This window comes from Geotrypetes seraphini, chromosome 10, assembly GCF_902459505.1.
Source record: "Geotrypetes seraphini chromosome 10, aGeoSer1.1, whole genome shotgun sequence".
Taxonomy (NCBI): domain Eukaryota; kingdom Metazoa; phylum Chordata; class Amphibia; order Gymnophiona; family Dermophiidae; genus Geotrypetes; species Geotrypetes seraphini.
In genome coordinates this window covers 8,472,383-8,485,802 of record NC_047093.1, presented here as the reverse complement: position 1 = coordinate 8,485,802, position 13,420 = coordinate 8,472,383, and the positions used below count along the sequence as shown (strand labels likewise).

Below are 13,420 nucleotides of genomic sequence, written 5' to 3'. Positions count from 1 at the left end.
TTTTACCCTCCTTGTCCAATCCATCATCCTCTCCAGATTGGACTATTGCAACTCTATCTACTTAAGCCTAACTAAGAAAAACCTCCACTGACTCCAACAGATTCAGAATGCTGCGGCCAAGCTCATCTTCGCTAAAAGTAAATTTGACCATGTCTCCCCGCTTCTGGCCAAGCTCCACTGGCTTCCAATAATCACCAGGGTCCACTATAAATGCACCTGTTTAGCTTTCAAAATCCTACACGGTATCCTCCCTCCCTTTATCCCTCTTTCTTGGAATTCCTCAAACCCTAATACCACCAGATCCTCCCACAAATTAAAACTATCCTTCCCCTCGCTAAAAGGCATTTCCCACACAGGAAAGCTAGGGACTTCCCTCCACTTCAAAATCACTGAGCTCTGGAACAACCTTACCTCCCCTCTTCGGAACTTGAGCTCTCTCCAAGTTTTCCACAAACATCTGAAAACCTGGCTTTTCTCAAAAAATGTAAGTCTTCCTCCAACTTAGGAAACTCTTATATCTTGGCATCCCAAGTCCTCTAAATTTTCTTCACACTTCTACCTTTAACCCTCTGTTGTAGTTCCTTCCTATTTCTTCTAATGTAAACCGCGCTGAGCTCTACGAACGTGGAGATGATGCGGTATACAAACCTAAGGATTAGATTAGATTAAATTTAATTTAATTGTTAACCTGCACTTTTTCTTTCAGCTAGTCGCATATTGTGCAATGAGCACTTTTAAAGGGAAAAAGTGCTCATTGTGCTCCAGACGCAAGGTCGACGCGGCCATCCTGTGTTCATGGTGTGCCGGCTGACAAATTCCAACAGCCCTACACTAAACCAGGGAAGACTGCATAGGCTTACCACCTGCACCTGCTGGAGACTGAGAGCAGACTGGGTGTACTTGGGACTGCCCACTTGTTCTACGGCCAAAAGTTTATGTCTCAGTCTCCACCTGCTGGTCATGGTGAGCTATTACCCATCAGTGAGCTGTGCTGGTCTGGAGAGACTAAAAGAAAGAAAATTAGCAGGTAAGAACCTAATTTCTCCTTTCTTTACCCTTTCCACAGGACTCCTATTTTCTCAGCTCAGAGGAATGCATCACTGCTGGCTATTTTCAGAACCAGCATCCAAACATGTGCCGCCTATCTCCAGATGGCCACTTTGGATCCAAGTTTGTTTCTGTTGTGGCCACAGGTAGACAATAAATGCCAGCTTGGGTTGCATGACGTGCTGACAGTCTGTGTGGTAGAAGGTGCGCTGTGAATGTGTACGAGAAACCCATATGTTGTGCTAGATTGTGTCACTCTGTGGCTCTTTTAAATGGATGTCTCAGTTCTGTTAAGCCCATGGTTCTTCCAAGATACAGAAATGCCAGTCTGTCCAAATACAGTTTGCATTGATTGGAGAAAGCATTTTTCAGATTCTGCCACAGTTCTATTGAATCAAAACATCGCATGCACATCAAACGTTTATCTCAAGATTCTCTTCACCGTACTCAAAAAACTCTCAGGATATCACATTACTCTTTAATGCCTTTAAATTTATACGGGCTTTAGCGGTACCACTAAGAGCTCAGTATCTCTCATTGCTCTAAGATTTATGCACCCACTTCGTCATTAGCCCTTTTAGTCTTAGATTCATCACACTGCTCATAAATTCTTTCACTTGAATTTTCAACTTTAAATAGTTGGTTTTTACTTAAATATTTTACTTATCTTACAACTGTTCTAGTCCATTGGCCAGGGAGAACATATAAACATGACGGCAGATAAAGGCCAAATGGCCCATCCAATCTGCCCATCTGCACCATCCACTATCTCTTCCTCTCCCTATTGGCTAAGGCTCTTAACAATTGTATCTCCTCTTCCTATTGTCTAAGGCTCTTTTCACCTGCATTGTGATGTCCTAGAACTTTCTGATTATAGAAGCATGATGGTAGATAAAGGCCAAATGGCCCATCCGCAGCATCCACTATCTCCTCCTCTCCCTATTGGCTAAGGCTCTTAACATTTGCATCTCCTCTTCCTATAGGCTAAGGCTCTTTACACCTGCATTGTGAGGTCATAGAGCTTTATGGTTATAGAAACATAGAAACATGATGGCAGATAAAGGCCAAATGGCCCGTCCGCAGTAACCATTATCTCTTTCTCTCTGTAAGAGATCCCACATGCCTATCCAGGGTTTCTTGAAATCAGACACAGTCTCTGTCTCTACCACCTCTTTTGGGAGACTGTTCCACGCATCTACCACCCTTTCTGTAAAAAAGTATTTCCTTAGATTACTCCTATGCCCTCTCATTCCAGAGCATCCTTTCAAATGAAAGAGACTCTCGACTCACGCACATTTACATTATGTAGGTATTTAAACGTCTCTATCCTATCTCCCCTCTCCTGCCTTTTCTCCAAAGTATACAGATTGAGATCTTTAAGTCTGACCCCATATGCCTTATGACAAAGACCACACACCATTTTAGTAGCCTTCCTCTGGACCGACTCCAGCCTTTTTATATCTTTTTGAAGGTTCTCCAGAATTGTACTCTATATTCTAAATGAGGTCTCATCAGAGTCTTATACAGAGCCATCAACACCAACATGTTTCATTAATACATGGCTTTGTCAAGGATCTCCCCTAAAAACCCAACCGGAATAGTTAATTCCTCGCTGTGAAAATAAACATATTCTTGATTCAATTTCATTAACTTTAGCTTACCTTATACCTGCTGAAAACCAGCTGTTTATGGATCCAATTGTCCTTGGCTACACTGACGCACTTTTGTGACATAACTTTACTGGCATTACTAACCCCCACCAATCACAGTCTCCCTAGATTTAAATCCATGAAGCCCATACAATTTAACCCAAAGGGAATATGGAAATATTGAAAACAAGTTCTGGCAATTCTGAAGTTTAAAGGCTAAATCTCTCTTCCTGGCTTCAGTAGGATCATCTCAGACCCTGAGTGAAATTGAGTTTCCTGCTCTCTTTTAGAAATTCAACCCTTGGAATAGTAATAACTCTGTCAAAGGGACTGACCGAAGCAAAGCAGCATTTGCCAAATCCATTCATCCTCTCTTACAAGTTATTTTTACAGAATTGAGGAAGTGTTATTTTATGTTTTGATGGTGTTGCTTTTTCTCTTTTCCATGTGTGGCTATCGTTTTGTCCTAAGGATTGTTTGCCTTCAATCAATGTCTTAATTTCACAGGACAGACTCTGGGCTCTGGACTGAGAAATATATTTTCCCTGTCAGTGAGTTGCTATTTTGCAGCCAAGTGTGTGGCTGCTTTGACTGGTGAATGTTTTGAGTTAGAAATCTCTCTTTGGTCGTGTCCCTGTGCTGGTTTCACAATGAAACCAACTTATGTAGCATGAAAAAGAAAAGCTTGGCTCTGTGTTACCAATTGGTCCATTTCCTTGCACGTTATCAGACCAGACGTGTAATTTGACATGGAATATATGGACTGGTTGCCACAGCAATAGTAACTCAAATGAGATTGTACCAACTAGGACCTTTTTCACTCGCATACTAGAAGGAGCACATTGGACTCTACATTTGGGTGTGGGACACTGACACGGTGCCATTTGGGGTTGAGGCAAAATTAAATCTGTGCATGAATGAGGTGGGAATGTGGATGTCTAGGACCAAACGATCCAGCTATTGACATGTTTCAACAGTGCGTTTTAAGAGACATTAAGTATCTGGAAAAAAATCTTAATTTAACTAAAGAAGAATCAGATGCTGTGCTCCATCTCTCTAAAAACACTGATATTGTCATTAAACCAGTGGATAAAGTTATTCAAGATAGACATCAGTATATATAAGAAATAGAAAGACAGATTTATGACAATCCGTACTACTGTGTTTTGGAGAAAGATCCTACTGCTGATGTAAAAACTGAAATAGAAGATCTTATCCAAACGGCATTAGATGCTGGGTACATAAGAAACAAAGAAAAAGATTTTCTTTTAGAGAAAAATCCAGTTATACCCACAATATACACATTACCTAAAATACACAAATCTTTAATAAACCCTCCAGGACGACCCATCATTTCAGGAAATAATTCAATTTTAGAGCCCTTATCAAAAAAATTTTTTTTCCTTGAGACCATTTGTGCCATAGATTGACTCGTATGTCAGAGATTCTTTGGATATGATTAATATTCTAGAAGCAGTCAGTGGTGATCTTAGGGCCTGTTTTACAAAGCCGCACAGCAACAGCCCCGAACCCGTTAAATATCTATGGGCTTCAGGACCGTTACCACGCTGCAGCCGCTAGCGTGGCTTTGTAAAACAAGCCCTTAGTGTCCTAAGGAAGTCCCTGATTGGCTGAGGTGCCCCAGCCCCTCCAAAGGGAAGAGCCTGAGGCGCCTCAGCCAATCAGTGCCTTAGGCCTCTCCCCATGCATCAGATGATGTGCCGGGGCGGGGCCTAAGGCCCTATTGGGGCGGAGGCTGGCCAGAGAACAGGAGGAGGAGGACTTTCCTCCTCCTGAAGATTTTGCCTGTGCGTAGGAGCAGGAGGAGGGTCTGGGCCTCCCTCCAACTATTCCGAAAACAACTGAAAACCTGGCTTTTCTCTAGCATATAATAATCTCTTCTCCTGATTACATCCCCTCTTTTTATGCTTTGTAAACTCTTTCTCTTCTCTCTTCCCATATTTTTTAAACTCTGTAAACCGTGTCGAGCTCCACTTCAGTGGAGAAGATGCGGTATATAAACCTAAGGCTTAGTTTAGTTTAGTTTAGGGGGCACCGGACACCCCTCCTGCTCCCAACAATTTAACAGGTACCGGGGTGGGCTGGGCCAGACAGCCTGGCCCGACCTGGGGTGGGCCGGCCTGGTTGGGAGGCCTAGGAGCAGGAGGGACCGAGCACCCCTCCTACTCCCAACATTTTTAAAGGTATGGGGAGGGAGAGGGTGGCTCTGGCCAGCCCTGCCTGGCCAGGCCAGGCCCGACCATGGGTGGACCAGTTGGGTGCGGTGGCCCAGTCTGGGGTGGGCCATGCCGGCAGGAGGGAGGCCTAAGGAGCATGAGGGATTGAGCACCCCTCCTGCTCCCAACTTTTAGTACCGGAGGGGGGGGTGAGCAGCCAGCCGCGACTTTAAAAAAAACAAACAAAAAAAAAACCTTTTCCTTCGCGTGGACTGGCTCTCCTGCTCCCCCCTTCCAGGCAATCTTGCCGCCCAGACTCTCCTGCTTTCTGCCACCTTCTGTGCAGTGCGAGCCCGCGGGTTTAAAATGGGGGCTGCACTGTGGCGTGCAGCACTGCTTTAAACCCGGGGGCTCGCACTGCAGGGAAGGCGGCAGAGAGTAGGAGCTCAAGGCAGAAAGCAGGGCTGGATGATCGGGGTGAGCAGGCAGGAGACACAGGGCAGAGCAGGGCTTATATGGAGCTGGAGAGTCAAAAAGACGTTTTCGACTGGTCTCTAGCAGTTGCTCTTGGGTTGAGCGGCCAGCCCAGTCGGATCTGAAATTTAGGGTAGTGAATTGGGTTGCTGTCCAATTTGCATGCATTTCACCTCATTTGCATCCACGGTTTCGAAGCGGATCGCAGGGGAGGTGAGTGAATCAGGCCAGATAGAAATTTGATAGTTAAGTGGTCGCAAACCGATCGCTACACGATCGGTTTGCTTAGTGAATATAGCCCTTAATGGATAAGGACAGGTTGTTCACCCTCACCAAGGTAAGGAGAACGAGAGGGCACTCTAAAGTTAAAAGGGGATAGATTCTGTACGAACATAAGGAAGTTCTTCTTCACCCAGAGAATGGTAGAAAACTGGAACGCTCTTCCGGAGTCTGTCGTAGGGGAAAACACCCTCCAGGGATTCAAGTCAAAGTTAGAGAAGTTTCTGCTGAACCGGAACGTACGCAGGTAGGGCTGGTCTCAGTTAGGGCACTGGTCTTTGACTGCTGGGCACGATGGACCACTGGTCTGACCTAGCAGCGGCAATTCTTATGTTCTTAAGTGATGATTGTGAGTCAGGACAGGGATGGAATAGTTCCTGAGTCTTTGAATGTGATGGGTGTCCAACTAAACGTGAAGACCATTCAAGGAGGATATGTTCAGCTACATATTTTGTACAGGCTGAAATCTATGTTGACACCCTATGATTCAGATCAGTAGTGCAAGGGTTAATATTGCCAACATTAGACTATTGCAACTCGCTTTATCTCGGAATAGCCAAGACAAAATGTAAGGCGTTACAATTGCTGTTGAATTCAGCCGCAAGGCTGATTAATGCGGCCTCTAGAATAACCCATATTACACCTGTTTTGAAACAGTTACACTGGCTTCCGGTACAGCAGAGAGTGCAATATATAAGGTGTTATCCATAGTACATCAAGTTTTATATCAGATGGCCCTAGTGTGTGTTCGAACGTTTCTGGAAATATATCGACCAGGAAGAATGTTGAGGTCCGAGGGTGAGATGAGATTTGACAGTGACTAGGGAGCTACAATGTTCTCAATAGCTGGAGTGAAAATGTGGAATGTGCTGATCGTGTAAATTTCACAGTTATTTGTTAATGCATTTATGTAATGACGATGTAAAGCAAGATGTTCTTGTCATCGTAAGGATATTTGTCTTAGTGATATGTATGTTTAATTGGAAACTGCTTGGTAACAGGCGGTATGTACGTTTTTAAAACAAATAAATTTAGGCTGGCACTGATAAGTAAATCCTACCATTCCTCTTTGACCTCCAGGACTTAGAGACCCCGTCTCCTCTTGCTACCCTTTGTGCGATCACTGTGAAGAAGCTCTCGCATTATTATAATATTTAATACATATAACTAGACAGGTTCTTTTTATTTAAATATACTATATTTTTATTAAATAACACAAATCTTAACACTATATGTTACAGTGCATTAAACATAAATGAATCCATATTGTACTTCCAGTTACTAAAATCTGTGTTATCCCACAATACAGCTTGTACTCGGTCCATTGCCAAGCCTTTTCTGATGAAAATGAAGCCGTTCCACACCATAGTCTGTGTGTATTATTTCATTTCTCCAATGTTCCAACCAGCATCTATTGATTCTCGGGTGCAAACAATAGTGCAAGCAAAACAATTGAACCCAAAAGGTTCATAGTACAAACATTGATGCATCATATTCAACACAATATCAAGTATGTACTGGAGATAGTAACAGCAACAACACCCCCCCCCTCAAATCGACTCATGGCAAGCGAGGCCAGAGTCGGCAGAATGGCCCTCCGAGGCCCTGGACGCTGATGAGCCCCGAGGAAGCCACTCCACCTCCTTCCCCCAACTCATCCCCAGTACATAGACCTGTGACTAAGTGCTAGAACCATATGAACCCCCCCTCCCCATAACCCCCATCTATTGATTCTTAGACAAAGCTGTTCTAATGCCTTCTCACTCCACTTCAGACTGTGTCCAGCCAGACCGACGTAGCATCACGTTTCGCCATTGCAGCGTCTTCAGGAGCTGAAACTGTGGCAGGTTTTCAACTTGAACAACATAATTACTTAAATCATTACAGGATCCATTCCCTCTCCGAACATCATTAATCTAGCAAAAGCAATACCATAACATGCCTTTACGGCTAGTCTCAGTTAGGGCACTGGTCTTTGACCAGAGGGCCGCCGCGTGAGAGGACTGCTGGGCATGATGGACCACTGGTCTGACCCAGCAGCGGCTATTCTTATGTTCTTATTTCATTATAGATTAGCAACTGCATGGGTTCACAAGCCCACTCTCCCCTCTGACAGGATACAAACGGTTGAATACCAGGTGACACACATACCTCATTTAAACTACCCTGCATAGACCCCAGAGCCTATCATTGAAGCACAGAGAGTATGACATCACAGAACGTTCCACTCTACTTCTTTGTTAAGGCCAACAGGTTCTATGGTTCCTACTGGAAAATGAGCCTTTGCTATTTGCATAACAGCATTTTAGAGAAACATCTCCCCCTCTGTTGGATCGTACTACAAATCTTACTTCATCTACTTGGGACCCTCCTCCTCCCAATAACTAACCAATGGGGTGTCCAGTATTTTCAAACGCAGATTGCTCAAATGTTGAGCAATACCTTGTTTTATTTTAAGTTTTGTTTGACCTATGTACCATCTCTCGAGTCTTCTAGACAGATTGGATTTTTTAATTTATTTATTTATTTATTTTTAAAATTTTTATTTATAAAATTTTCATTCTTACAATAAATGAATAGCATAATATTTAATTTATAATAATTATAGTTGTATGTACAATATCATATCATATATATTGAATCCCTTTCCCCTGTTATTTGTTTTTTCATTTTTTCTCATATTAATTTCTATATTTCCCTCCCTAACCCTATATTATTATTATCAATGTGTTAAGATATCTGATCTTTAGAATATTTTGTCAATGGATCCCATATTTTCTTAAAATTTTTTATATTTCCTTGTTGTAATACCAATATTTTCTCCATTTTGTAAATGTGACACACCGAGTTCCACCAGAATGTATCATTTAGCTTGGTATAATCCTTCCAATTTTGTGTGATTTGCTGCATGGCAACTCCTGTCAATATTAAAAGCAATTTGTTATTGTTTGCTGATATTGGATATTAAAAAATTTGTATACTGTTTAATTTCTAAGCGGTTTCCAAGCAGTAAACATTCATGAAAATAACTTTCAACCATCTTATTTTATTTTTAGTTTAGTTTAAGGCCCTCTTTTACTAAGGTGCGCTAACCGATTAGCGTGCACTTAAAGCTAACGCATGCATGTTAGCGGTTAGCGCACCTTAGAAAAGAGAAGGTAAGTAGGTTTTAATTTTTTTTTTACGATTTGGTTTTAATTTTCAATTAGGTATCTCTTAATACAGCAGCTAAATTATTTATGTATTTATTTAATTTAATTTGTTTTTCTTTTTATCTTTGTATCATGATTTGGCATTCCTTGCCTTTTTTAATTGATGTTCACCGCACTGATGTTATAATGGAAGAGCGGTCTATAAATACACATAAACATCTTATCTACATACATCATCCAGGATTTTCTACAACCTATAGACAAGCAATAACAAACATCTTGTGCAGTAGAGTTTCCAGGAACTGAAACCTATGAAACTGAATGGAGCCTCTACATATAGGCATCAACGAACAACTGAGTTTTTAATCATTTCTGAAACTTAGAATAGTCTGTGCATAGCCTTAATTGTCCAACCAGAGCGTTCCATAAATTCACTCCAGCAACCGAAAACATTTTAGATTTTGTGGCCACATGGTAGCTATTAATTTCATGGCTCCCACTGATCTCAAAGCTCTTCCAGGCTCATAAACCTCCCTTAGTGATAGAAACCAGACAGGGGCTATCCCATATAATATCTGGTGCACTAATGGTGTGGCGCAATGGTTGGATCTACAGCCTCAGCACCCTGGGGTTGTGGGTTCAAATCCCACGCTGCTCCTTGTGACCCTGGGCAAGTCACTCAATCCTCCATAGCCCCAGGTACATTAGATAGATTGTGAGCCCACCAGGACAGATAGGGAAAATGCTTGAGTACCTGATTGTAAAAACCGCTTAGATAACCTTGATAGGCGGTATATAAAATCCTAATAAACTTGAAACACCTTGTATTACACTTGCTTTTTTTGGGCAGCCAATGTAGTTTTTTAAAAATTGGAGTAATGTGAGCCGTTCTTGGGGTGCCACTGATCAATCTAGCCGCTGAATTCATCAGCAGTTGTAATGATTTAATCTTTGAGTTTGTCATGCCCAAATAGAGGGAATTACAGTAGTCTAATATGTTGCATTTGCCAGTTACACTAGAGACTATGGAAAGGAGAAGAGTTAAGTTGTCGGTGTGGGAATTTGTGCCTTAAAACATAATACTCGCACAGATAACACAGCCCTAGAAGAGCAAGAAGCCGGTAATTGTGGATATGAGCGCATGTGGTTGAAAGAAGAGATGATTCCTAAGGTCTCTGTCCTTCCACTTACAATGTGTCTCTCTTCTAGGGGGTCCAGACAACCAGGTTCACTTTGAGGGCTATCAGGTCTCAAATCAGTGTATGGCATTGGTGCGAGACGAATGTTTACTGCCTTGTCGCGATGCACCAGAGCTGGGATATGCTAAGGAGTCCAGCAGTGAGCAATATGTGCCCGATGTCTTCTATAAGGTAAGACTGGAGATTTCTGGGTCATGGTAGAATGGTTGATAGAGAGGATGCAAAAGGATTTTTCTTTCTTTCAATAATAAAGTGTTTTAGATTTAGAGACAGCCACTCTGCACCTTTGTGCACCATGGGAAGGCTTGAAGAAATGGTATTGATGATGGGCAGAGGTCACTATAAAAGGCTTAGCAACCTGTGTCAAATCGGAGCTCCCCACTTGGATTTCCAAGGTGTAACACTATTGGACCACTCTTCTGGATCAAGGATGCTCTCCCCTTCCTCACAGTAATACTGAATTTATTCAAGGTCATTGTACCTCGTGTTGCAGTATCCTGGCTTTGTTACGTTTTGACGTTAAAAGAGGTGATCATTATATGTGCCAGCACATCCTGCTTTCCCAAAATCCACTAGTATACCTTCTGGTATTCAAGAGACTCCATCTCATACTGTACCAGGTGAGAAAGGAGACGTATTAGGTCATGTGTAAGCTTACACACCTATGCCCACAGGTTTCCTACATTCTCTGTGGAGCCAGTACAGAGGTTTGTTTCCTGGTCCTTAGAAAGCCAAGGAAATACTCACTCGGACTTTTGCAGGATTGGGATTCCTGAACGTTCTCTTTCTGGAGCTGTCACTTCATGTTAGCCACCAGGGGTCACAGTATTATTAACTGCCTACGTCAGGGGTTTCCAACCTGTCCTAGGTGAACACCAGACAGGCTTTCAGGATATCCACAATGAATAGAAACATAGAAAGATGACGGCAGATAAGGGCTATAGCCCATCAAGCCTGCCCACTCTATTGACCCACCCCTTTAAGTCTACTGACCCCCTTAATTATACTGCCACTCTACTGACCCGCTCCTTCAAGTCTATACCCTAGTGACCCTATTCCTTGACTTGACCCTCGTAGGGATCCCACACAGGTATCCCATTTATTCTTAAAGTCTGGGATGCTGCTGGCCTCGATCACCTGCATTGGAAGCTTGTTCCAATGTTCAATCACTCTTTCCGTGAAGAAGTACTTCCTGGCGTCCCCACGAAACTTCCCTCCCCTGAGTTTGAGCGAATGCCCTCTTGTGGTCGAGGGTCCTTTGAGAAGAAAGATATCATCTTCCACCTCGACGCGTCCCGTGATGTACTGTCTCAATCATGACTCCCCTCTCCCTACGTTCCTCGAGAATGTAGAGCCGCAATTTGTTCAGTCTTTCTTCATACAAGACTTGAGCCCCGAGACCATCCTGGTGGCCATCCGCTGACTGATTCAATTCTGAGCAGATCTTTACGGTAATGTGGCTTCCAGAATTGCACACAGTATTCCAGATGAGGTCTCACCATGGCTCTGTACAATGGCATTACGACTTCAGGCTTCCTGCTGACGAAGCTTCTCTTGATAAAACCTATCATCTGCCATGCCTTAGATGAAGCCTTCTCCACTTGAGTGGCAGTTTTCATGTCTGCACTGATGATTACTCCTAAATCTCGTTCTGCTGTAGTCCTGGTTAAAGTTTCTCCATTCAAGGTGTAAGCTTTACATGGATTTCCGCTTCCGAGATGCATGACCTTACATTTCTTGGCGTTGAAGCCCAGTTTCCAGGTCGAGGACCAACTTTCTAATGTACGCAGGTCATGCGCCATAGTATCCTGTAGATTGCAGTCGCTTACTATATTGCATAGTTTGGCGTCATCAGCGAATAAGGTTGTCTTACCTTGAAGCCCTTGAGTCAGATCCCCAATGAATATGTTGAAGAGGAGTGGGCCCAGGACTGAGCCCTGCGGCACTCTGCTGGTCACCTCCGATGTTTTAGAGAGGGTACCGTTAACCACCACCCTCTGAAGTCTGCCACTTAGCCAATCATTAACCCATGCAGTTAGTGTCTCTCCTAACCCCATCGATTCCATCTTGTTCAGCAGCCTGCGGTGTGGGACTCTGTCAAAAGCCTTGCTGAAGTCCAGGTATACGACGTCCAAGGACTCTCCCAAGTCCAGCCTTCTTGTTACCCAGTCAAAGAAGCTAATGAGATTGGATTGGCAGGACCTACCCTTGGTGAATCCATGTTGAATGGGATCCCGGAGACTCCCCTCATTCAAGATCGTATCTAATTTATGCTTAATTAGTGTTTCCATGAGTTTACACACTATTGAAGTGAGACTCACCGGTCTATAGTTCGCAGCCTCTGCCTTGCAACCCTTTTTATGCAGAGGAATGACGCTAGCTGTTTTCCAGTCCAAAGGAACTTTCCCTGTACTTAGTGAGAGATTGAAGAGCACGGCCAACGGTTCCGCCAGAACATCTCTCAATTCTCTGAGCACTCTTGGGTGTAAATTGTCCGGTCCCATGGCCTTGTTCATCTTGAGCCTTGTCAGTTCGCTGTGGACGTCTCCTGGTGTGAACTCAAAATTCTGAAACGGGTCTTCCGCGTTTTGTTTTGCCTTTAACTGTGGTCCGTGTCCCCGTGCCTCGCAGGTGAAGACTGAGCAGAAGTATTCATTTAGTAGTTCGGCTTTTTCGGAATCTGCTACCACGTAGTTTCCGTCCGGTCGTCTAAGGCATACTATCCCGTCCGTGTTCCTTTTCCTATCACTAATATACCTGAAGAAGGATTTGTCCGCTTTCTTAATGTTTTTGCCAGAGTTTCTTCCACTCGAAGTTTGGCCTCCCTAACTGCCGTTTTGACCGCTGCAGACCTGGTCCTTTAGCATGAGAGAGATTTTACAAACCAGCAAATCCATTTTATGAGTTGGAAGTATATGAGTCTCTGAATTTTTATTTACTTTCTGATCAATGAATCTGTCTTCTTTATATAGTAACCTGCCCTGAGCTTTTGTTTAGGGATTCAGCAGGTATAAATACTCCATCATCAACATTCATTGTGGATATCCTGAAAATCTGACTGCCCTATGTGGTAGATGGATTGAGGGGGGGGCTGTCCCCCATCCCCCCTGCACTGTAGCTTATCTGTGGGTAAGGAAAAGCCAGAACAGAATAGACTGCATCTGATTGGATTCTGAGGATTCCTGTGCTATGAGGACACCTGCAGAGCGATTTGGGTAAGGCATAACTGTGATAGCCTTCAGAAATGTTCCTTCTATTTTGAGCCTGGACCCTGCAAGCCCATCAAGTGAGGAGCATGAAGTCACTGGAATCGTTCTGGCATTGCAAACTCACTGTGGCTCCCATAGCCTCGCTGGGAATACATCTGTTGTCTCTGGAAAGATGACCACTAGGCTTATTAGAGACAGAGGTTCAGCCTGTGAACTCCAAGGGCTAATGGAAGC

General features: G+C 43.4%; 1 protein-coding gene across 1 annotated transcript in view; it reads left to right on the top strand.

The window, feature by feature from the left end:
* The window catches only part of NPLOC4 (NPL4 homolog, ubiquitin recognition factor), a 93,541-nt gene that overhangs the window by 63,936 nt on the left and 16,185 nt on the right, over positions 1 to 13,420 (top strand). Inside the window, exons 11-12 of the mRNA XM_033961064.1 lie at positions 1,067 to 1,193; positions 9,988 to 10,148. Coding sequence (XP_033816955.1) covers positions 1,067 to 1,193; positions 9,988 to 10,148 — 288 coding nt within the window. The remainder of the gene's footprint in view (positions 1 to 1,066; positions 1,194 to 9,987; positions 10,149 to 13,420) is intronic.